The 25,157-nt window shown below is 39.1% G+C and overlaps 1 protein-coding gene across 2 annotated transcripts in view; it reads left to right on the top strand.

Moving 5' to 3' along the window:
* Nucleotides 1-4,788: 4,788 nt before the first annotated feature.
* The window catches only part of grk4 (G protein-coupled receptor kinase 4), an 82,129-nt gene continuing 61,760 nt past the window's right edge, over nt 4,789-25,157 (top strand). For both annotated transcript variants that reach the window (XM_041785959.1, XM_041785960.1), the window contains exon 1: nt 4,789-5,120. In XM_041785959.1, coding sequence (XP_041641893.1) covers nt 5,069-5,120 — 52 coding nt within the window. In that variant the 5' untranslated portion in view covers nt 4,789-5,068. The remainder of the gene's footprint in view (nt 5,121-25,157) is intronic.

The raw sequence follows: 25,157 nt of genomic DNA, 5'->3' as shown, positions 1-25,157 counted from the left end.
AAAATAATTTGTTGCCCAAAATCTTTGATCTTTAAGTATTTCAAAGTTTTGATACTCTACCAATAGAGTTATATAAAGTTTAGAGTAATACAGTAATGCAATGATGCAGTCTCTGTTATTCACTTCATTAGTTAGTAAGTTAGTTAGTTAGTCAGTAAGTTAGTTGGTCGGTCGGTTAGTTAGGGTGTACTCACACTAGGCCATCCGTACCATGCCTGGGCCCATTTCAGCCTAAAGTCTGGTACGTTTGGCCAGTGTGAGTGCAATCATTCCGTGCTTCGGCGTGGCATGATAACCCGGCACAGATGGACGAAGGGGGCCTAGGCATGGCACTGATGCAAATGAAGGAGCACAAGCACGGGAATGTGACATAGCGTGAAGTAACAACAAGAGGACCTGCCTCAGAGAGCCCACCAGGCAGCAGCTGCATGCTAGAGACAGCAGGATCCCAGTCCAGTCCACATTTCTGACCAGTTTCTGGCAAAGTCAGGCTTCAATGACTGTAAGAGGATTTTTGGTTTGTAAAATAAAGTTTCTTCCCTTGTTTTAGTCACAAACAGCAGTTCACAGGATAACAAACACCTTTCATCCTCCGTGCATACAGGAGAGTGCCAAATACACAGACAAGTGTGTGCCAGGGTTAATCACACAGCCGATTTAACCTCTCTTATTAAAAAATTATAATGCCAAACTATTATCCAATGAAATAAATAACCTCTAATTCTAAACTCAAAACAAAAAGTAAGGCAATTTGTGTTTGGTACATTATTTCTTTGTTGTAACAATGCTTCTTGGTAATAAATCATATCGTTGGAAAGCCTGTTTATTACCCTTTTAAATGATGCCACATTTGTAAGGATCATGCATTTGTGGGATGAGCAGCAGAGCTGAGTATGTGGGTTGCGCCCATGAAAAATGCGCCAGATCTTCTCTGCCAGTGCCAAACAACTTATTTTGCTGTTGCTGCTGACTCTTGTTTTGAGCTTCTGGTACCCACAGGTGCTGCCAATCAGGTGCCTGATTGGCAGCACCTGTGAGCATGGGCCCTGCTTCAGTAGTCAGTAGATGTCTGCTTCAAGAATCGGCATGCCACATTTGACTGATCTGCATAGGGCCCGTTGCTTGGGCAACTTCAAGCTGGTGTTCCGCTAAACCAAGTTGCAGCATTGTTTGAAATGAACCCTAGTACCATCTCCAAACTGAAGGCCAAGTTCCATATAACGGGGAATGTCAGAAATAGGCCGCAAAGTGGGCGTCCCAAGAAGACAACACCCCAAAAATACTGTTGTCTCACCCTGTCAGCAAGAACTCTAACCTCCAAGAGGACAACGCTCACCCCCACAGAGCAGGGTTAATCAGAGACTACCTCCAAAAATTAGGAGTGGAGAGGATGGAATGGCCTGCCAGCAGTCCTGACCTCAACCCCATTGAACACTTGTGGGGTCAGCTTGGGTGTGCTGTTCGTGCCAGAGTGACCAATACAACCACGTTGGCTGACTTGTGACAAATGCTGGCTGAAGAATGGGATGCCAACCCACAGCAGTGTGTGACCAGGCTGGTGACCAGCATGAGGAGGAGGTTCCAGGCTGTTGTGGCTGTGTATGGTTCTTCCACACACTACTGAGGCTTCTGTTTATTAAATAAATATTGTTAAATTGTCAATATGTCTTGTTTCTTCAAACTTCAACCATCCAATCCACCAAACACCAAACAAGAGTCAATGGCAGAATCAGCTGTTTGGCATTGGTAGAGAAGATTTGGCACATTTTTCATGGGCACAACCCACATACTCAGCTCTGCTGCTCATCCCACAAATGCATGATCCTTTGGACACCTTTGGACATCCTTAAAAATGTGGCATCATTTAAAAGGGTAATAAACAGGCTTTCCACTGGTATAAAATTTATTGCCAAGAAACATTGTTACAACAAAGAAATAATGTACCAAATACAAATTGCCTTATTTTTTGTTTTAAGTTTATTTCATGTCACCAAGAAGTGAAAGTGGGATCTTGATTGCTGACGTTTGAACGGAGCATCATTTATTAATCCTGAGGCGTTTTCACCTCCAGCTCTCATCAAATAGTTAAAATTGCTCTCGTCACAGTACAAAGAAACTTTTAACTGAACATTTAATCCTGCTCTGGACACATGAGAGCTTGTTTGGTATCCAGGATTACGCTGAGAAAAGGCACAGTTCGTGGCGCATACAGGCATGCCAAGGGGATTCAGATAGTATAAGGACATGCAAGGGAATGACTGTGGGGGCTCATACGAGTTAAAAAGTCCGGGTTTCATTCAGCAGAAGTGCTTGGAACTCTGAGCAGGCTCCAGGTATATGCTGTGAGCAATAGCTCTCCGCTATGAACCGCTTTTTCTCTCTCTCTCCTCACTGGGCTCTGTATAGTTAATGTAGCTGATTCCAGGTCAGGGGAAATAATACTGGTGTCAGATCAGATATTGTATAAATCTGTAACTATTTTACAGCCTAAAAAACAACACTTGTGCATACTGAGTCATCAATGGTGGATGCTTCGTGTAATGATGTCAGCGTGTGACATATCCATGCCGAGGCCTGGATGCGTTGAGCAGCGTGAGTGTGGGCCAAAGGAGGGACAAATGGGCTTCAGCACAGTTAGAATACAGCACAGTACGGATGGCCTAGTGTGAGTACACCCTTAGTTAGTGAGTTAGTTAGTTGGTTAGTTAGCCAGTCAGTTAGTGAGTTAGTGAGTGAGTCGGTCGTTTGGTTGGTCGGTTAGCCATGGCAAGGGCAAAAATGACATTGTAAGCAATGGTCTTCAAAGAAAACATTGTGAGGCAACAGCAAGTTGCAGTGTTTTGCCTATTGATACAGAAGGGAAGCTGAAAGATTTCATAAAAAACTGTTTTCAAAAGATGCCTGAGAATTATAACAATAAAAGCAGAAAACACCTCAAATGTGACTCAACATATAGAACATATACACAGATATATTTGATTTTTATTAAATAACTATTATTGACTTTGGTATAAGAATGCATGGTGATAAAACAGATGGATTCAGTGGGTGCTTGAAAAGCAGAACTGCTTCCCAAGTTCTCCAGTGGGAATATTTCAGGTAATCAGCAAACTGAAAATAGAAACGAGAATTAGGCCTGTTAACCAACTTAAGAAAATACACTTTTCTCATTGATTATCGTTATTTATGTAATTCATTCAGTCAATTTATGTTTGCTATTAACATTTATTGCAGCAAAACATAATTTGTATTTGACATATAGGCTCAACACTCCTCGCATATTAACTTTACCTGCAGAATTTGAGGAGTGATGTGATTGCACCTTAAGACACTTAGAGTCTACAGGTCGATGCTGGTTGTGTTGAAAGCAAAAGCACAGTTCTAATTCAGGACAAAAAAGCTGTCAATGGCAGAGCAGAAGGAGAGAACAAAAATATTTCAGTTTAAATATGGACAGTTTTAAGGATGTCTGCCAGGTTATTGGATAATGATGCCAAAGTCAGGTGTGGAATTACTGCAGCTCAATTATCTGCCTGAACTTACAGGTGTCACTGAATTTAGAGCACTGATACTGTGTTTCAAAGGAAAGATATGTGACATGTTAGCATTTGTGCTGGGGCAGTTGATACCTTTACATTTAGCACACAGCAGAGAACCTGCAAAACATATGGAGGAGACTATCAAAGATGGACCAAAAAATGTCAGAAACAACCAACTTTGACTAGAACCTCCCAACTGGTAAGGAAGCAAAGAGCCCTTGGCCTGCTGGATCATAAATCTACACAAACAAAAAACCCAGAGATGCTCTTATCCAGTAAGCACTTTCAGTAAAGCAGAAGTCAGTAATGACACTGCCAATAAAACATTCAGTCAGCCCACATTATACAAATTACATGCATTCAGGCCACTCAAAGCACCAAAGAAAATCTCAGTTTAAGTGCCTGGTTGATGGAGTATGGATTGAAAAACATTTAAAAATAACACAGGTCCTTGTTTAAATAGTGTTTAGTATACTGATGGAGGCTCAATTCAGCGCTGCTGTACATTAAGCCATTTTGTAGGTATTCGTCATCACCACTTGATGGCAGCATCTAATACACAGTACATGGATCCTTTGTAATAGTAGTATGTTTATTCTTTCAGCCACTTGTAAAAAGACCCAAGATGCCATGTTCTGAAAAAACATGGGCAGTATAACACCACTGAGAGAAGTAAGCACCTGTTAATCTTGCATTCATTCATCTTGAATCCTGTCAGCGTTATCTTTTTTTTTTCATGATTAGCATAATGTGACAATTCAAAAATCCACTGGACCACTGTTAACACAGTATTGATCAGGAGGCTGTGTCCAATTGCTTATTTTAATTTTTCTCATACATTAGCCCAAAGCAACTGAGAAATCCAGCAAAGAATTAAAAAATTAAACTTACCGTGACTCATATAATAGCCTACTTTTACTCATGTCTGGAATAAATAATTTTATATTTTTAGGTGAGATTATAAAGAAAAGACGTCCCTCCAGTTAATTCGGTTCACATAAACTCAGGTTGTTGAGGAATATCTTCCCTAATAAACACTTGGAGAAGCCATCCAACAAGATTTAATCCAAAAATACCACACAATAGTCTGAATAACAACCTTTTTGATGACATTAAGAAGCTGTGCCTATTAAAAAGCTCTTGTTACTTGTGAGTGAAAGTGTGTGTGGTTGCACTGGTTGTAAATTGATCCCTCCTACTCTCCTTGGGAAGTTGTGCAGAGGAGGGGCGAAGCGGAGGAGGAGGAGGAGGAAGCCAAAGCAGGAAGGAAGGCAGGCAGAGAACGAGGAGAGGCAGGCTGTGAATGCTAACAAACCCCGTCGTAATCACAGAGCTCCGTAGGTAGGGTTTGATTAAACGTCTTGCAATGGAGACCAACGACGACCACTTTTAAACACCTACTATGCGCCAGTGCCGCGTTCACCCTGTGCGCGTGCAACAGCCTCTCCGTCGTCGGCACGTTCGATCAGAAAAACCGTCTTTCTGCTGAGTGAAATGTATCGCGACTGCTTGGGATTCACATTGTGACAATGGAGATTGAAAATATCGTGGCCAACACGGTTCTCCTGAAGGCGAGAGAAGGTAAGCACAGCTGAATGATATAAAGAAAAATGTAAATGTACACCCTCCCCTCTCCTCACCCCCTCCCAACCTCAACGACATGGCCATGAACGAGCTTGAGCTTTTGGTTGTCCTCCCCGTGATATATGCTTCCACCGTCTATTATCACAACACGGGGCTTTGTCTTGGGGAAACATCAAATATATACATTTGGAATCATCCTTAACCTGCGTCTTTATTGGCTATTCACATATTTACCTGGCAGGTTAACATAAGGCCCCGTAGGCTGGGGAAGAACAACGCAGAGTGTTTGCAACATCGCACCGTGAATGCAGTGTTGCATGTTGGCTGTCGTGTATTTTTTTGAACCAGCTTCATAATTTTGTGAACAATCTTATTGACAATTTGCGTTAACATAGGAGATATAAGGTATTCTAATTACATGATACTGAGTGTAGACCAAAATACAGGCCTCTCTGCGCAGTGTGGCTGTGAGTGTGTGTTTGCGTGTGTGTGTGTGTGTTAGAGCCTCTTCTTACCTGTCAGTGTAGGCTTCAGTGTGTAAAGGCCAATGAGGAATGTGAAGGAAACTGGCGCTAGGCTATCCGATTAAGATTTTTTTTCACCGCAGTGCTGTTTGGCCACTGGTTGTGAGCTAATAGGAGAGCGGAGTAATGTTGTAAGGATTGTTTTAGCTGCAGTGGGAGAACGGAAAAAGGACCACCATACAGTAACCCCGGCGGCCAAGCAATGCAGCCCCCAGTAATCACGCCGCTCAGTGGGCCGCTGATTCCACAGCAGTTCACCTGGAGGTGAAAAGACCAGTTTACATCTGGAACAAGCAGATGTGGAGTCCAAAGGCTAGTGGGTAGGGGCAGGGTGGGTGCACAACACTTTATCAGATGCCAGAGAAGGCTAAAGAAATGAGTTGCCACTCCACAGATATCCATCACCCTCATCCTTATGATCATTTTGGCCCTTTATCATTTGAGGAAGTTCTGCAGGTTGAATCATTAGAAGTTCTTCTGCATGCATTTGCAAGAACCCTCCTTGCTCTTGTTTTGCGTTCAGTTCAATGTTTTAATGTTGTGTATGTCCATTATTTCCTCATTTCATGATGTTTTGTGAAAACGGGACAGATATTGTAAGATTATTCTTCTTCTTTCTGCTCCTTTTCATTTTAAGTGGAAGACTGTACATTGGATATAAATGGTTTTGTTTTATTGTATGAAATGCATATAAATAAAAAGAATTGCAGTTCTACAAATATCTTGATTTCTTCATGTAAGCATGTGCTGAAGTTAATTCTTCAGCCCATGAGCTGCTTTGACCATGAAAGAGAAAAAAAAGCACATTGTACAGTAACCTAAGCTGCTCCCCTGTTACTTTTCCTCATCTTCTCTTGTCGGTCAATTAGTATTTCTAATGAGTTTACATTTAACCAACCAAGAATTAATTTTGCCCACCTTGGCATTAACATTTATTGCCAATGATTACAAATACTCAGGTCTTTCCCCTGGTCTATCATTGACTACCTCCATACTAATAGCGTATAAACTTTAAGCAACTGTATGAGCTGCTGCCATTGACTAAAAAAAGTTTATCCTAGAGATGTGTCCATGGGAATAATGAAGTGGAGGTCAATTTCCAAATTAGTAGTAAGTTTGCAGAAGCATGAAATAAACCACAACCATTATTTGTTGGCTGTTTTGCTGCATTCTCCATCCATTTGACTCACATTAATAAGGAAATCACACTGCCTGACAGTGTCTTAGAAATATTTGAATGTTGTTTGATGATGACCATAACTACTGGCTTTTCAGTCAGCTTTTACACAACTGTTGATTTAAAACTGGGTGGCCATACTGAGAAGTGTTATGACAGGGTGTGTCCAGCCTGCCACAATTGAAATGACACATCAGGGAAGTGGTTTAGTATTGTAGAGATGCCACTGCTCCCACTATTCCCCACCACTGCGTCTGCAGTGTTTTAACATTTGTTAAAATGAGGAAAGAAGGGTTACAAATACAATCTAAGGATGCTTTCTCTGCTTTAAAGCAGCTCAGACTGCAAAAGGTGACAGTTGCATTAGTTTTCAGTCCTATGCACATCAGCTTAGAATATGACCAAAGTTGATAAGAAATGCTGATATGCAGATATGAAACCTTAGCAAACCATCAGAGAATCATAATCAACATAGCAGCATGGATCCACATTGTCTCACACTTAACCATAAAATCTGTAGTATCTTGCCAAAAGTGCTTTTGTAACTCCAAACCATTTTGATATTAAGAGACAGTGATATTGAGTATTTACCTATACATTTCAGGGTCCGACATGAACGGTTGCCTGACAGGCAAGCAAAACTTGTAAGGACTTGCCCAATCGGGCAAGCACGACTCTGAGCTTTTCTTTTCATTAATTTTATTATTTCCTCTCTTGTTTCTGTTACTACGGAGCCCCCAAGTAGCCAGATGCAGTGTGTCACTGCCTCTGTTGACTTAGCGTGTCTGCTGATGTGCAGACAGCTGCACAAACTTTAACTAAAAACTTTTATGAAGGTAACACTGTCATCAGTAAAGATTCATGGTAGGTCACATCAATAAATCTGTTACCCACATAAAGAAAACAGGCTTTAACTTCCAAATTGAAACGTTTATTATTTTAAATCCGTATGTTATTACCGTCAGATGCGCTTGATAGAGGAGCGTGTGTGAGAGAAGAGAGCAGAGGAAGTCCGCAGGTGTTGTGTCTCTTCAGTGAGCTCATTCACTGAGGTGTGCTGTCGTGTTTAATTTGAAGCTTCCCATTGTTTTATTTGATCTTTAATGCACTAATGATCATAAATATTGTCAAAAGAGCAGAAATATAAAACCAAATCTCCAAAATGAGGCAGAGTGAAACGATGTGTCTGGAGAGCTGCAGGTGTGAGACAGGCCTGGTTTTAGTCATTTGGAGGCCCAGGGCAAAGACCAATATGAGGCCCCAGCCCCTTTTACTACAGGATTAATAATGAGTGGGAAAAAAATTTGAAAGCATCCCTTTTATGTAAATAAAGTCACAGAACTCCAGTAAATGCCCCAATGTGAGATATAAATAAAATAGCCAACCATAATTCATCATTTTCTTTGAAAAGCATCTCAGAGCTCAAACTGAGCACATTCTAATATCTTAAAAAATCTTTAGGCCAGGTGGAACTTTCACAATGCTGGTGTTGGGCCAAAGACTGGTATCTCCAAAATGACCACTTTTCAGGGAATGAAAAGTTTATAATTTCTAAAAATGATATAAATATGATTTATAAAAATAAATTAAAATCGTGAAAAATTGAGATACAACGTTTTAGCCTGATGTCAGTGATAAATGAAATAAATATATGCTCATTATCAGTGACATATTGGTTCTTCTGACTCTATACAGACATTTGTATCCCATTAACCTCATAATTAACCACCAATCCACTGTTTAATTTCATTTCAACTACAGAATAACTGATCTATTATCTACCTTACATTCCCGGTTTGTACTGTGGCTCTCGCTTAAGTATTTTTTAGACAATGTGGCTCTTTGGTAGAATAAAGTAGAGTACCACTGGTCTAACTGTTACAGTTACAGGGTGGAACTGTGAAATAGCATTTTAAAGGGGCACTATGTAGTTTTGAGGAAGACATTTTTTATCAAACAAGAAAAATCTTAATTGGTCGGTTTTCATGTATCTGCAAAATTTCTTTAGTTTCATGATGAATAAACCAAATAAAAACAGAAGAAAAGCACCATTTTATACTTGGTGCATATGTAGCAGACCCCGCCACCTCTCTTGTGTCAGTGTTTTGCTGACCCCATTTTCTTCTGAGAATAGTTGGTTTCATCAGTTACAAAAAAAAAAAACTTTTCTGAGTTTGTATTATTACCTTATTAGAATTGTAAATATGAAATTCCTGACTTTGAATTTCTTCAGAAAACAACTTGGTGTGGTTTCACATTGCACTTATCTGTACAAAGTTGAATATAATTTTCAGTTGGCTAACACATAGCTAATAAATACAGTTTTCTTTAGAAAGAAGTGTTTTGTATTGCTTTCCACCATTGACAGACAATGGATTTTAGTTCTGAGTATGTTGTGAGCAAAATGTATGCACTTGACATCCAGAAAAAGTACTTCCTAGACAGGACAAGTAGGGATTTAGGAATTTTGATGGGGCAAGTAGATTTGGGAAGCACTTGCCCTGAAGAGCATGTAGGCGAAAACCTGAACTTCGGACCCTGCATTCTAGTTTGTCATCAAAGACTGCTTTGTTGGGAAAACTACTAGGGATGGGACCGATCTGATCCAATATCGGTATCAGGTCCGATATGGACGTAATTAATAGATCGAATATCTGACTGATGGCGCCGATCCAAGTGACCAATCCAAATCCATCCTACAGTTTGCGGTAGACCATGAATGCACCGCAGTCTAACACGAGACAGTCTGTGTGTAACTGAGCTAGTATTAGTTAGGATGTTCTAAGCGGTATAATTACCTATTAGATCAAACGTAAATCGACATTTAGAACAGTCAAAATAGTCTAAAGATGAGAGAACACAATGAAGAGTGGGTGTGACGTTAGCCTGATAACAGGCCCGCCTTCGTTCCTCTTTGCAGATTAATATCGTGCTTTGATATTTGGCCTCTTTCACTTCGGATGAGTAGTCATACGTAAGCTTAACCCTCGACAGCCCACATACCACTTTATTTCCATTTACTCTCTTGGAAAACTGTCGCTAACTGCCGTTAGCCGTTAGCCACCAACAAGCTACTGATTGTTGACGTCGGGTGAAGGGTCAGAGAGGAAGGCTGCGGCCATTAACTGAAGCTACAGCGGTCTCTACTGGCAGGAGGTCCGTTACAGTTTAAAGAGCATTATAGACAGGGATTTCAAGCACGTGTTCATAAAAAATGATAGGTAATTAGTTTAACCGACTTGTAAATCAATGTTTAGTAGTAGTTCAAATAAAGTTGTTTGGAATACATTTAAATTCAATTCATTTTTGTATTTTTTTTGCTTTTTAATAAGAGGAGCTGGGTGGTTTACTACAGCTTCATGTAACCTCACACATTATACCAACAACAATAATAATTGTTAAAATATATATATATCGGAATCAGTATCTGTATCGGCACATATTTATCGGATCGGAACTGAAAAAAAGTAGATTGGTGTGTCCCTAAAAACTACATTTCCCAGGATGCCACTTTAGAGTCAGTGTTAACTGGTTTCATTCAGCTTTGTTGTAAAGGAGGGTGACTATGGCTTCGTAGAAAGAGTTGGTTGTCTTTTAACAAGGAGGTTAAGGGTTCGATCCCCAGTTAATGCAGTCACAAGTCAGTTTGTACTTGGACAAGACATTTAACTAGGGATGCATAGTATTGTATTTTTGCTGATACCTGATATGCCGATATTTACGAAATAATGTTAGTTGATACCAATTAGAACTGTCAAGATTAATTGCATTAAACATGATTAACTAAGATAAATCATAAGTGCATAATCTTATAAGTATCAGGATTAATCGCATGCTGTCACCATCAACTGATTTTGAAGCCACTGCAGTGTCTCCTTACAGCCATAGTCCTGTAAAATAAGTCCAATATGGCTTCTTGTCTTTTTTCACTTGAAAAAATCACAGACAGCTTAGTGGACAAGTCAAAAGTCATCTGTAAATTGTATTATCAAACAGTTTACTTGTTACTGTTCCCTGATTTCCTTTAAGATCCACAAGTTCCTTTTTCTGTGTTCATGTAATAAGCGTTTTTCTGCCGTACCAAACTGAACCGGACTGCTCAGTGGAAATGACCTAATTGCTGTCTCTCATTTCTGCACCACTCACTGTCACTGTCTGAGCAGAGAAACAGACAGGCAAGTAGGCCTAAGAGCTCTTTAGTAGTTGGCTAATCAATTTATTAGCTCAAAGCACATCAGCATTTTGAACCACATTCAGCCAAATGTGGTACCTTCAACTGTTGGCTTAAGAGGAAATAAGACTGGGACTAGTGTGCACTTTATGGCATGAGCTGCTCCTTATCTGCTCAGATCATTGTGAAATGCCCTTGCACACTTTGGAGCAAGTCTAGTTAGCTAAAAAAATAAAAATAAAAAAATCCTGTGTTGAAATCCATGTTGAGATTGGCAGGATGGATGTTAGTTAGCTCACTAAACCAGGTGGCCAGTGGTTATATTATGATGTGTACAAGGTTGGCTTAGCTAAAAAAAAAAAAAAAGAAAAAAGAAATTAAATTATCATGTTGTGTTTAAATGTGAGAAATCAGAATAAATAGTTGCAAGGTCAATATATGTAAATTTTTTTCCTCAATATAAAATAGATACAATAGATGGAATCACAACCTTTGTAACCTTTAAACTCAAGCTCTCTTCGGCTTAAATCATTTCTGTTAAAAATGTATTGTCTTTCCACAAAGGAAAAAAGTATTGTTAGTAGTACTGATATGGACTAGTAATAAGGAGCTTAGGATTGAAAATACAACTTGCATATCTGTTTTCTTTGGTAACTTTGGTACTTTTCTGTACTGTACTCTAAAAACTTTTTTAAAAAATGGGATAATATGTCATCTAAAGCACACAGTTTCAAAAAAATAATCAAAGTATCCAAAAATTTTGACAACTTTTGTGACCAATTATCTTCATTACTGCACAATGGATAAATACGAAATGTGCATAGAAACAAAAAGGTTACAGGGTTCTGTGCTGCTTATTTGTATTTATAGTGTCATTGTATATCAAACTTGATTAAATTATTTCAAAGGATGTATCAGTAATTTTCAGCAAATTATGAAACTGTGATAATACTGATAAAAGTGATAGTTCAGGTCACTTTAGTTGTGATATGATGGCCTAGTGGTCTAAGGCGCGACCCATGTATGCGGGCGGCCAGGTTTCGAATCCAGCCTGTGGCCCTTTGCCTCATGTCTCTCCCCATTCTTTCCAAATCTATCCATTGTCCTCTTCTGTTGAATAAATTCACTAAAAAGCCCAAAAATAAATCTTAAAAAAGAGAAGTGATTTATAGTTGAAGCAATGTGTACACTCTTCACAGGTAAACGGAGTTAAATCAGGACATGTAATAGCTCATATCAACCCCCCCCACCACCACCATCACCATCACCACCACCACCAATAAGAGGAAACATTAAAAAAAAATCGACAGCTATCTGGGAATGTGAAGTTGTGTTTCAACAGATTAAGATCAGTCTTAAATATTTCTATTGCATTACACAAAAAATGCAATGCCTGTCCAGCCGTGAGTTTACTTTAGGAAGCTTATAAAAAGTTACAGACAACTTTAGGGCCTAAAATATACAACAAGCACAGATAAACTTCATCTATTCTACATTTGACATAAAATGGGTTTAAGATAAGTTTAAACGACTGTTGATCAACGAACTGCTAGGTTTTAAGATTTTAAATTTGTGTTTGAGGTTTAAAAGTCACGTTGCCATGGATCACATTACAACCAGTGGTACACATTCAACAATTTGACTTCAGAGTCGACCCAGCACTCGGCCAGGTCATGGCACACATACACCATATTGCCAAAAAAGCATATTCTAGCACCTGCCTTATGAACTTAAGTAACATCCCATTCTTAATCCATAGGCTTTAATATGACTTCTGTCCACCCATTGCAGCTATAACAGCTTCAACTCTTCTGGGAAGGCTTTCCACAAGGTTTAGGAGAATTTTTCACCATTCTCCAGAAGCGCATTTGTGAGGTCACACACTGATGTTGGATGAGAAGGCCTGACTCTCAGTCTCTGCTCTAATTCATCTCAAAGATAATCTATCAGGTTGAGGCCAGGACTCTGTGTAGGCCAGTCAAGTTCATCCACACCAAAGCTTCTCATCCATGTCTTTATGGACACCTTGCTTTGTGCACTGGTGCACAGTCATGTTGGAATAGGAAGGGGCCATCCCCAAACTGTTCCCACAAAGTTGGTAGCATGGAATTGTCCAAAATCTCTTGGTATGCTGAAGCATTCAGAGTTCCTTTCACTGGAACTAAGGGGCCAAGCCCAGCTCCTGAAAAACAACCCCCCACCATAATCCCCCCCTCCACCAAACTTTACACTTGGCACAATGCAGTCAGACAAGTGCCGTTCTCCTGAGGTTTAAAATTCACCTTTTACCTTTAAACAAGATTTCCGTAACTGGATGTGTTTTACCGATTACTGCCAAAATGTCTTTCAGTTACAGTTCTGCACCTCAGAAATCAAGTCATGTAGACCCAATATGAAGGAAGGATAACTTTAGTAAAACGATTAAGAACTATGGCAGTTCGTAAATCTCACCTGTTGAGACGGCGGAGCTAAAAGTTGAACAAAGATGCTAATACCAAATGTAGCACAAACAGACCCGAAATTAACACTTTTCTTAGTTAAAAACTCGAGGGAATCCTCAGTTATCACTGAAAAACAACCTGTTTTATTACTATCATTACTATTATTATTACTATTATTATTATTATAATTACTATTATTGTTATTATTATTAGTTTCAAAAATAAGTATTTACAGCCCCCCAAAACGCTGTTGCCGTGTGGATGAAACGCCGATACGACAAAAAACTTTTGCGTATACTCCTGAATTTGTCTCTGTATGGCAGGGCCTTAGTTCATAGTTATTCTTAGTTCTTAGTTATTTTTTACCCTATTCACCTGCAATGCTTTGTCAAATATATGCAAACTAGGGATGTTCGTATACCATTTTTTCCTTCCCGATACGATTCCGACACTAAGGTGGCGGGTCATGGCCGATACCGAGTACTGATCCGATACCGGTGTGAACTTTCTTGACTGACTATGCAGACTAGTAAATTATTTCAGACCTATATTTGACTCAGAACATGACTCAACAAATGGAATCATAATATACAGCATATAGCCCGACCGATATGGGATTTTTGGGGCTAATGCCGATGCTGATACTGGGGGCTAAAAAAAGGCCGATATCAGATATATCGGCCAATATGATATTGGCCGATAACCGATATATTGGATAAATAAGAACATTGATATACACAGGATATATACTGTACATGAACACACATTTTTATATTTACATTATCTTTGTTTAATTCACAAAGATGCAACTTAGATGAAATTAAAACGCTTTATAATAGTCTTTTATTAGATAATGGTAGATGTTAATTAACAGTTGTATTTATCTTTATTTATTTCACAAAGATGCAACTTGACGACGTTAAATCACTGTATAAAAGTCTTAAATTAGATAATGGTGGACATGTGAATTAACAGTTACATTTATCATTGTTTATTCTCTACTCCTGCGTCTCTACTCTCTAAGCAGTAGAGACGCAACTGGTCGACTACAACTCCCACAATGCTTTGCATGTCAAAACAAATATGGCTGCCCACTGAAGAAAGTCAAAGTACATGATCGAAAATGGATTAAAAATTGATTAAAGAGACACTTATTATTGCATGTTACGCTGTGGATTTAATCTCCAACGACCCTGAAAAGTCACCAAAGTTCTGGGCTTGCTACAACAGCATCCTTTAGAGCTACGGAGACATCGATGGTAGCTAACGAACGGCAAACTGGTCAGCTTTCAGAAGAAAAAAAAGAGTAAGTTTCTATGATTTACAGTTCAAAAGTTATCAACATTTTTATAAACTGTGTCATGTATTGTTGTAAAGGACAACACTGTTGTCAGAGACTCCGGAAAGTCAGCCAAGTTCCGGGCTCACTAGAAAATGTTAGTGCCCACCACCTATGGTTCAAATGCTACCAAGTGATTTTTAAAGGGATGTACCTGCCGCACGTATAAATGCCGCGTGAGCTCTAAGGGTTAATATATTGGCTACATATTGGCCGATGTTGATTAATCTGTGATACCCTATAATCGTCCTGATTAATCGTCCCGCTGATCAATCAGTTGGGCTCTAATACAGCATCTCTGTGACCCTAAAAGTGTTTTTATTATTGAATTTTACTGCTTAATATTAAAATAAGAATAATACAGGGGGCTGCATCACATGCTTTCTCTATCTTACTCAATTATGCTCTATTTGGGTAGCATCATGTGATTACAGCACAGCTGGCCATTGGCTGAAAGACCCAATATGGAACAATATGGCGGTTACCATTCGAGCTAGCAGTAACAATTGATTGTGATTTGATTTAAAGTGGATAAAAAGACGTTCAGTTTTGGATTTACTGGTGGATTTAATCATTGAAGTCCCAAAAAGTCACACAAGTTCCAGGCTTGCTGAAAATGCTGCTGCAAGGGATTCTAAGGCATCAGTGGCATCAATGGGGAGTCACAATGGCTAGCTTCAAAAGGAAAAACAAACGATTTTTGGTACAAGTTATTTATCTTTTAATAAACTGTGTCACTTCTTGTCGTGTATGACAGCAAGTGTCTGGAAGGCATTTTAATGATCACATCCAGAGAAAAACTGTCATGCAGCCACCATTCTCTGCTGCCGCAGTGGGTCCTTTCTTTTGCTTCTTCTTTGCTGCTCTAAATAGCCCATGCTTGTGGTGCTTTCTGGCAGTGGAGAAGAATTTATTTATGGTTTATAGCACTAACATTTAGCATGGCTAAACGAAGCAAAATATAAAGCTAAACCAAATGGTTTCGGTTCGGTGCATAAACTCGTGTACTCACCGATACCAGTACCTGCATTTTCAGCAGTATTAGTTTTCGTACGTTTTCGACGTATTTCCGATACTGGTATCGAAAATTGGAACAGCTCTAATGCAAATTAGTGCACTTTAATTAAATATTGCATAATTAGCATATCAATGCAGCATTTTTAAAAATATTTTTAGATTAACCTGTTTTCTCCTCCTCTCCTTAAGTACAGTAAATTAGCCTGTATGCCCATGAAAAAGTGCCTTAGCTAAAGCAAGCTTATTACATCAGCTAGTGGCTCATATGTGTACATCAGCAAGATGCACGTTAAAGAAGTAGTGATCACTAACATTTTTTTTTCTGCTGTACACTGACGTATTTTATCTGAGCTATGATAAAACACATCAGTGCTTATGTTATTTCTGACATTTCACCCAAACAGATAAAAATCTGCATTTTGTAGCTTTTTAATTCGCTTAAACGGACATCTGCTTTGAAAAGTATTTTCTGGTACAGAGGTACGTGGTGCACCTGCTATTTGGAGTGTTTCAAAATCTTTGTTTCTTTGACAGGAAAGTGGTGGGCAAACAGTAAGCCTGTATACATCTAAAAAGAGAGTGAGAGATTTATTTATTTAAATGCTGTCAATTATTAATTTTTTTCCCTTGTAATTCTCTCTCTACTAATGTACCATCCCTTTAAAAACAACCTACTCGCTGTGTAGTCACATGATAGGTAGCCAGGTATTTCATGGCATGTAGTCTGTTGTAACCCAAGAGAGGAAGTACTAGTCTTGCACTCATTCCCATCCAGTCTACTAAAATTCAAACATGGAGCTGACTGTGCAGTGTGAGCAGCAAAGTTATTTTCTACTTTTGATACAACGGTATAAAAGTTATTTCTTTTGTTGGCAAGAAACGTAAGTTGTTTATTTTCTACTTTTCTTGAGAAATTTGACTTTTTACAAAAAATATTTTAATTTCAGCCGATTTCTGTTTTGATTTAAATTGTTTCAATAATTAACCATAAATTGTTCATCTGTGCCTGTTCCTTTCAGTTATTTGTTTCAAAATTATACAAGTATTTTCAGAACAAACAGAATAGGAGGTTGAGGGTGAAATAATCATTAATTAATCATAATCCAGGTGAAAAGTTCAGCTAATCGTAATTTTGATTTTTGCCATAATCGCCCAGCCCCATAGCTCATGGGCTGAAAAGGGTTTGAAAAAACCCTGGCTTAAGTTTTTAAACACTGGAGCTGATTGAAATGACTTGCTATTTGTTGTAATAAATGGTCAAATTTTACTTCTTAAGAATTTTGCTTTAACATACAGATTGTCAGTAACCCAAGGAATCTAATAATATACATTCACAACAAATTATTTTTTTTTTGCAGCCAGACCATGGACATATGTTTACCACATCTTTAAAATTGCACATGTAATATTTTTAGCGTGACGAGTGATTGGACATATGAGCCTTCACCTCATCTCACCTCTTTTTCTGGAATCAAATTTCCTGAGATCTGTTTCTGCCATGTTTCTTTCATTGTTCGTTCTGTCCCCACACAAAGGATGAAATAAGGACAGTATAGTGCTCACATTCTTCTTGACTAACTAGAAACTTAATCTTCCTAAATCATTCCCACTTCACAAGTTAAATGTGTTGATTTTTTTCCATACAACATAGGAGACAAGTCTGTTATGTTTTATGTTCTAGGTGAGTACACCTGCACTATTATTGTCACAAATGTCTCTCTGATTCCAGATTTCTCCCCAGCAGCCTGCAAACTGTGGGCTTGCAGGTCCTCTCAGACCACTTGTGAGGGTTATCTTATGACGCAAGCCAGCATAGCTTTATTAGTTTTGTGGTCATGGCTGGGCTAACAGTTGTTGTCATCACTCTGGGGTGTTTCCTCCAGCTGAGGCTCATAAAACACATTGCTTTGTGACTTTCCCTTGAAGTGGGAAGCATTTTACAGTTATTACAGCCGCAAATGGGCTGTGCGAAGGAGATGCAGTGTGTTGCATATGCAGCTCTGCTGCATGGCACTACCAGTGACACTTAGTTGGTGGCTACTGGGATGGTCATTAGCTCAGTTTCTGGGCAAGCTGACTAAGCACAAAGGGACATTGGTAAACATCACAAGGACATAATTTCAGCTGAATTGTGTCATAAAAAAGAGACTCTCATCCTATGAGATTCCAGCTGTATGCCTGTTCTTAGCTCCATGGTAAAGTGCGTATTTACAAGGTTTGTAAAAATGAGTTAATTGAAAAAAAAAAAAAAAAAAAAACAGTTTCTTTGAAAGTTTTTAGAAGGAACCCTGCATGATCAGACAAGTTCATCTTGTTGGACAGATTTGTATATCTCATATGTATATTGAACTAATAAGCTCACTAGATATCTGCATTTTGAGTCATTTCAGGTTATAAACTTACAAGGAGGCCACCATATTTTGGTCTGCACTGGCACTGTGATGTCACTCAGCTGCAGCACTTCTTACTGTTCCTTATGCAGTAACTGCTGTTTCAGACTGGAGAATTTTAAGATTTGAGGTCTCTCCTATTTTTCCTTTCAACATAAGCAGTTATCAGCCAAAATTGACAGGAAAATGAGAAATACAGAGCCATATTTACCTTGTTGTAGCAAATATGTACATCCACATCAGGAGAATATAGTTTTTTTAATATATATTTTTGGGCTTGTTAGTGCCTTTATTGGACAGAGGAGGACAGTGGATAGAGTCGGAAATGGGATGGGAGTGGGGAGAGACATGAAGCAAAGGACCACAGGCCAGATTCAAAATCTGGCTGCCCGCATACTTGGGTAGCTCACTAGACTGCTAGGCCATCCGCGCACCAGGAGAATATGTTTGAAATCTGTTTCTTGATGAACCGGACCAGACCAACTGGAAAACCAGTTACTGCATAGGAATGGCATGGAGCGCTATAGCTAAATGACCTCACACTACCAGTGCTGACCAAAACATGGCAGCCTCCTGGTGAGTTTATCAGCTCAAATTTACACAAAATGCAGACATCTACGATATCTAATAAGTGTTTGTAGTTTAATATACATAATAGAGATACAAATATCCATCCAACAAGATGAGCTTGTCTGGTCATGCAGGCTTCCTTTTAAGTCTGTCAAAGTCTAGAATAAGTGTTTGAATGTTGACAGAACACCTTAGTAGTCACAATTTTGCTATCTGCCTTCTGACCTTTAAATATGGGTGGAAAGTAACTAATGACGCACATTTACTCAAGTTACTGTAATTGAGTCATTTTTGGTGTATTTGTTATTTTTTAAGTAATTTTACTTTTACTTAAGTACATTTTGAGGGAAGTGTTGTACTTCACTACATTTTGAAAACCATCAAGTACTGAGTAAAAAAAAAACATAACACTAATAGACAAAATAAGAATTTTCTAGCTTGTTGCCAACAAGAAAATGACCAAAAGTTTCACTTTACAACACATGACAATCAGAAGCTTGAGAGTGATTCCACATTTCATCAGCTTTTGGATTTGACTTGAGGTTAAGTCTTACCATGTAAAAAAAACCACAACCTGGTTATAGAGCTCATATTCTGTTGTAGTTACATCACACTAAGAAAAGATTCTATTTACTGTACACCCACTAAGGTATAAAGTAGCTACTCAGTACTTTAAGTACATTTTATATAACTTTTCAATTTTGTTTGAGTACTTCTTTCCACCCCTGATATGACATCAAGATGTTGTGTTAACTGCAAAAATCTTCTAGGTGTAGGAAGGGCTATCTGTTCCACACCCAAGGGCTGCATGTTTGCGAGGCACTGTGTGTTCTGCTTTGTAGAATTAACCAGTGCATATGTCTTCAGAGAGACAGCTGTAGATAATACAAAAAAGATAAACCTCTCTGTTTGTCCTTTTACACACTCCAGCTTTGCGTAAATCTCAAGCTTAGTCTCACCATGTTCTCTTGCTGCCTCTCCCTCCCCCTTCTCCCTCAAGACGTTGTGAAAACAAGGGTCAGTTTTCAAGCACTTCTTGGCAAGCTTCAATGGAATATCTTTAAGAGATGGGGCAGAGCAGAGAAGGTCTTGCAAAACACCACAGCATGCTGCTGGAATGGGCGAGATTGTATCTGTATGTGTTGTGTATGTGCCTCTTCTGCTCATGTGAAAAACTGCATGTCCCTTCTTGTGAGGAACCCATCTACCCTTTGTTCTACCGTGTTCATTTGTTTTCATGTCCTGAATTTACTCAGGTGTTATGTTCACATTTTTACAAGTGAACGACATTTTTTCTCCGAAAGAGACTGAAAGAGAAAATAGTCTGGCCATAAATAATTAACAAGCCCATAACAGGAGAAGAAAACTGTTTGGATGGGGGAGGGGAATAAGAGGCTGAATTCAGAGAGAGGGGCAGGGAGAACATGTGAGAGGTGAGGATTATAGGAGAGCAGTGCTGCCTGATATTCACATGTTTCTCTTTTCCTCTCTCTCTCAGCTGATGTGTGTCTTTCAGAGTGAGTATACAGACTGATTACCTTGTGCAAACACTGGACCTTTGCTTTGAATAGGCAACACAAATACTGGCAGCTAATGTTTTCCTTATCAGGGGCTACTCGAGCCAATCACACACCGTAAGGAAGAGTGACTGGGAAACCAACAGTCCATTCATTATCACAGGCAGGCTCCTTTTTTTTTGCCAATGCTCATACTACAGTGGGCCTAAACTATGGATGACCCTTTATTTAAGCCATTCTGCGTCTGGTCTGAGCCTCCACTTATGTCTCTGCTAGGGGTGGGGTCATGATCTGACGGGCACATTTTCAGTGTAAGATAACTCTGGTCAAAAATACTTCGTGAGTGTTATCAGTATTTTGAAAGTTAGAAAAAAATGCCAATCTTTTCAAACAAATGTAGTGGAGTTACCTTATAGCTTACTTGAATTGCTACCATTATAGTTTACTTCTTGATGATGCTGTCATTTTTCTCCCATTTTCATGAGAATAATGTTGTACTACTGCATTGCCCCTCTATAATGTTTGTTTTTTTTAAAGTCTGATTTAACGAAAGGAGTCACGTGAGTTCACAGAGCAAGATAGCAGCCTAACTGGATACACCCTACAACTACAGCTGCACGATTTTGGCAAAAATCCTAATCACAATTATTACCTCCGCCAAGGAGGTTATGTGATCGGCAGGATTTGTTTGTTAGTTAGTTGTTAGTTTGTTTGTTTGTTAGCAACATAACTCAAAAAATTATGGATGGATTTTCATGAAATTTTCAGGAAATGTCAGAAATGGCATAAGGAAGAACTGATTAGATTTTGGGAGTGATCTGGATCACCATTTGGATCCAGGAATTTTTTTGAAGGATTCTGTACTATTGGAAGATAGGGCTAATGGTGGAGGTCTGCACTCTCCGAGTGCTTTTCTAGTTAGGACCAGAGCACCGAGTGGTGCGAGGACCTAATTGTAATTGCTCGGATTATTTTTATTAGCATTTGCCGTCATTGCATGGACTTTTGAGGCCCTTAACATTTCTGAATTCGCAGGAAACTTTGCACGTACATCTGGTCTCGCGAAAATTTTGATATTTTTTGGGTCTCTAACATGAAAATTCAGAATTGCAAAAATAGCGCCCCCTAACAGTTTTCAAAGTTAAAGCCCCCTCCTTTGACTTTGTCGTAGATTCATCAAATTTTGTGTGCAGGTGCAGCTTGGGGAGATCTACAAAAAAGCCTCTTGGGCCTACACTCTATCTACAACAGGAAATCCGCCATTTTGAATAAATATGTAAAAAAGGGGCTGTTTTTGGCTTTTCCAAGGGTCATAACTGAACAAACTTGTCCGAGGGATTTCATCCGATTGACTTGTACTTCGGCACAGAGCTAGAGGAGACATGGCTGATGAAAAGTTATTCGGGGTTTTCTCATTAGTCGAAAGGTGTGGTCGTGGCAAGCCCTCAAATTTGCATATGTCTCTGGTAAACAGGAAGTAGTTTATAACTCAGCCTTGCATTGTCCGATTGGACTCATTGCTCAGGTATATTGGCAGTGATGGCCTGCACCCATTCATATGGTCAGATTTTCAAAGCAGATCAAAGCACTACCTAGTGGTCACAGGAAGGTCTATGGTGCAAGCTACAGTTTAAAAAGTATCCAAGATATCCACTTCAAATTTGTGTCAGGATGGACTAAAGAAGTGGATTTAGCTTTGTGAAAAATAAAATTGACATTTTGTCAGAGGGCATGACCTCGGCAGGGTGACAAAGTCAAGAGTTGCCATTTTGTTTCGCCAAAGATGTTTAAACAGTCATAACTCTAGTATACATGGTCATATCTGAGACAGATTTCATGTGCTTGATAACAGTCCAGGCCAGAACACATCCATGCCGGAAATTTTGAAAAATTGTACAGCGCCACCCTGTGGCAACAGAAAGTCACTACTCCTGAATTTCACATCGCAGAACCTACATGGTTGGGCAGATCATTCTGAAAATTCACTCAGGCAGTTCCCAAGGAGTTGGCCTTACAAATATACAATGGTCAAACATCTATGTCAAAAGGCATGGCCATGGCGATTTTTTGTTCACCATGAAACAGGAAGTAGATTTTTCAAATGGTTATAAGAAATGTAGAGCGATGAAACTTGCCAACAAAATCTCATTGGCATGCTGAGATGATTGATATTCATTTTGTAGGTGGGCTACTGGCTCAATGGTGCCCCCTACAAATTTTTAAAAATTCGGCCCCCCAGCAGGTTTAACCCAGGCTTATGAATTTCGGTGTGCATATAGGTCATCCTGAGACCTACAAAAAAGCTATTTGGTCCCATGCCGAAATCTCAACAGGAAGTTCACTAGCCTCATTGGATGAAACAGGAAATAGAATTCTCAGGGGCTTGTGATATGTGTAGAACAATAAAACTTGGCAAAAACATTCTCATGAGCATGCTGAGATGATTGATTTGATGTTTTTAGGTGGGTGTGGCCTATTGGCTCAATGGTGCCCCCTACAACATTTCAAAAGATCGGCCCCCTCAGCGGGTTTGAACTAGGATTTTCAAACGTGTGGGAAGTTGGAAGCTCAGATGACTGCCCTTTGTATTTTGGGTGGGGTTTGTATTTTGATGATACACAGTATTGCAACACAATTAAGAACAGGGTCCAAACAGCAAACAACACATTACAAAGTTTATATCTGTCTATTTATCCATGAATATAAGCTAAATCAACAAATTAAGAAGAGATTTAAAAGCACTGCAGAAAATATTGAAACAAACTTGTACACATCTGTATCTCTGTATTTTATGCATCTTTATCTGTTTATTTTACACATCGGTTGCCATGACAAAATATTGAAGGTCATGAAAAAGAAAGAAGGTAGGGGTAACTAAAGGAATGGAAAAAATGTCATCAAAAATAAATGATTTAGAGAGAGAAACAGTCTGGATGTAAAACAATTAGGTTTATTACAAAGTATTTGTACTCATGATCTTTAGATTGTGATCAAGAGTTCCATGTATGCAGAGACAATTCTGCATCCCATGTCTTATTTATGTCGTCATATTCATCTAACCACTTGACAGCTTTAGGCTGCTTCAGATACAGGTCTATACATTCAGAGAACCACTAGATGGGAGCAAAGACCAAGTTATTCTTCCTGTGCCTGATACTGTGAATGTGCAGGCACAGGGACTTGGACAGGGTCAAAATGTTGGGAAGACATTGGAGTATCACTTACAAGTGGATTTATTTGACTGGGACTACCGTCAATTAAAAAAAAAACATCAATGTTAGGATGAAATATATTGTTTTGATTGAAAAATGGGATTTTTGCTTAGTCTGTCTGTCTGCTGTTTTCTCAGTGAGTTTTGGACCTAGAATGACAAAAGTGATACTGCTGGAATCTGAGGAGTGTCTGCTTTCATTTGAGGGGCATGAAATATAAGTTACTGAGGGTGCTTGGTTTGCAGGAAAGTACTGTTTGTATCTGTCTGTTCATCCATGAATATAATATAAAATAAACTGAGAGGAGATATCAAAGAATTGAGGAAAATAATGAAACAAACTTGTACACATCTGTATCTCTGTATTATCTCCTCTGTCTTTCACATTAATGATTGCAACAGTCTGAAAACAGTTAATGCTTTAGCCACTCAGTCATTTTTCTCCTGTTGAGTGAGCTTGAACAAGAGGAAGTGGGAGTGAGGCTGCAAGCATGCAAAAGAGAAAAAGAGAGAGAGCAACTGAGCCAAGCAGAGCAGAAAGAGGAGCTGTGAAGCAGACATTCAGTGATTGGTTCATTTTTTGGAGTTCCAAATTTTTATGGATCATACTTCATGCTCATGTGGTTTTACTGCGAAAGTAACAGCAAGCTCTGGAAATTAATGAGGGGGATCCCCCTCTGTGTCTGTTAAACTGTGGGTGTTGCAAAACCCACAAACCCCATGGGAGCAGCGCCCCTTGTTGCTGGCACCCAACAGTTGTCACATACCCGCGGTTGGGACGCATCCCGACCTGCAACGGGTTGTGAGGGCCCATCATTGCTGCTTGCAGCTTTAATTCTAATTGGTATTGAGATCAACACTATGTTTATGATTATACTACACCTGCAATCCATGCATTTATATTTATGAGTGAAAAATTTTTTTTTTGACAATATATCACAACAAACAATGAAACATTAACCAGACAACAAAAACTTAGGACAGAAGGTGTATAACTTGGCATTTGTTATAGTATTCTCCTGATTATCTTGTTTTCATGATGGTGGGAATCCAAACTGTGATTGAAATAACGGCCTTGTCCACATGGAGACCAAAAAAAAATATTTCTGTTTTGTTGGAAACGTTTTCTGTAAACACAGTATCATTTCAGGAAATTTCTGAGTAAGCACAGATTCACTGAAAACGCTGTAGTATATGCCAAGCCTGTAAGTGGTGCTGTAACGTTGTCACGGAAATGCACCAAAAAGAGAGAAGAAGATTACGGAGCATGCTTTTGTGATGTACATAGACACAAGAAAAAGAAGATCTAAGAACATCTGGTGTATGCTGTTCTCCAAGAACATTTGTTTTTCGCGGTGGTGGTAAAGGAGCATCAGATTGTGCTGTAAAAGCCGTAAAATACTCAGTAACTTCTGCAGCACGAACACAGTCCTGTAATCCACCATTGTTGTTTCGGCTGGACCCACACATGCGGCTTAAGTGGGCTATGCTATGTATCATGTATTTGTTTTAAGAAAGATGTGTTTAGCTGTCCACATGGAGATGAAACAGTAAGCTTTTATAGATTTGTTCACTCTAGGACCTGGTTTCAAAAAGTTTTTCAAAATAAAAGCATTCTGTATAAGTGAACGGAGTTTCTCTATAGAAATGCTAAACTGGGCTTTTACTTTGAAAAGC

Source organism: Cheilinus undulatus, linkage group 4, assembly GCF_018320785.1.
Source record: "Cheilinus undulatus linkage group 4, ASM1832078v1, whole genome shotgun sequence".
NCBI classification, from domain to species: Eukaryota; Metazoa; Chordata; class Actinopteri; order Labriformes; family Labridae; genus Cheilinus; species Cheilinus undulatus.
This window is presented reverse-complemented; position numbering and strand designations above follow the sequence as displayed.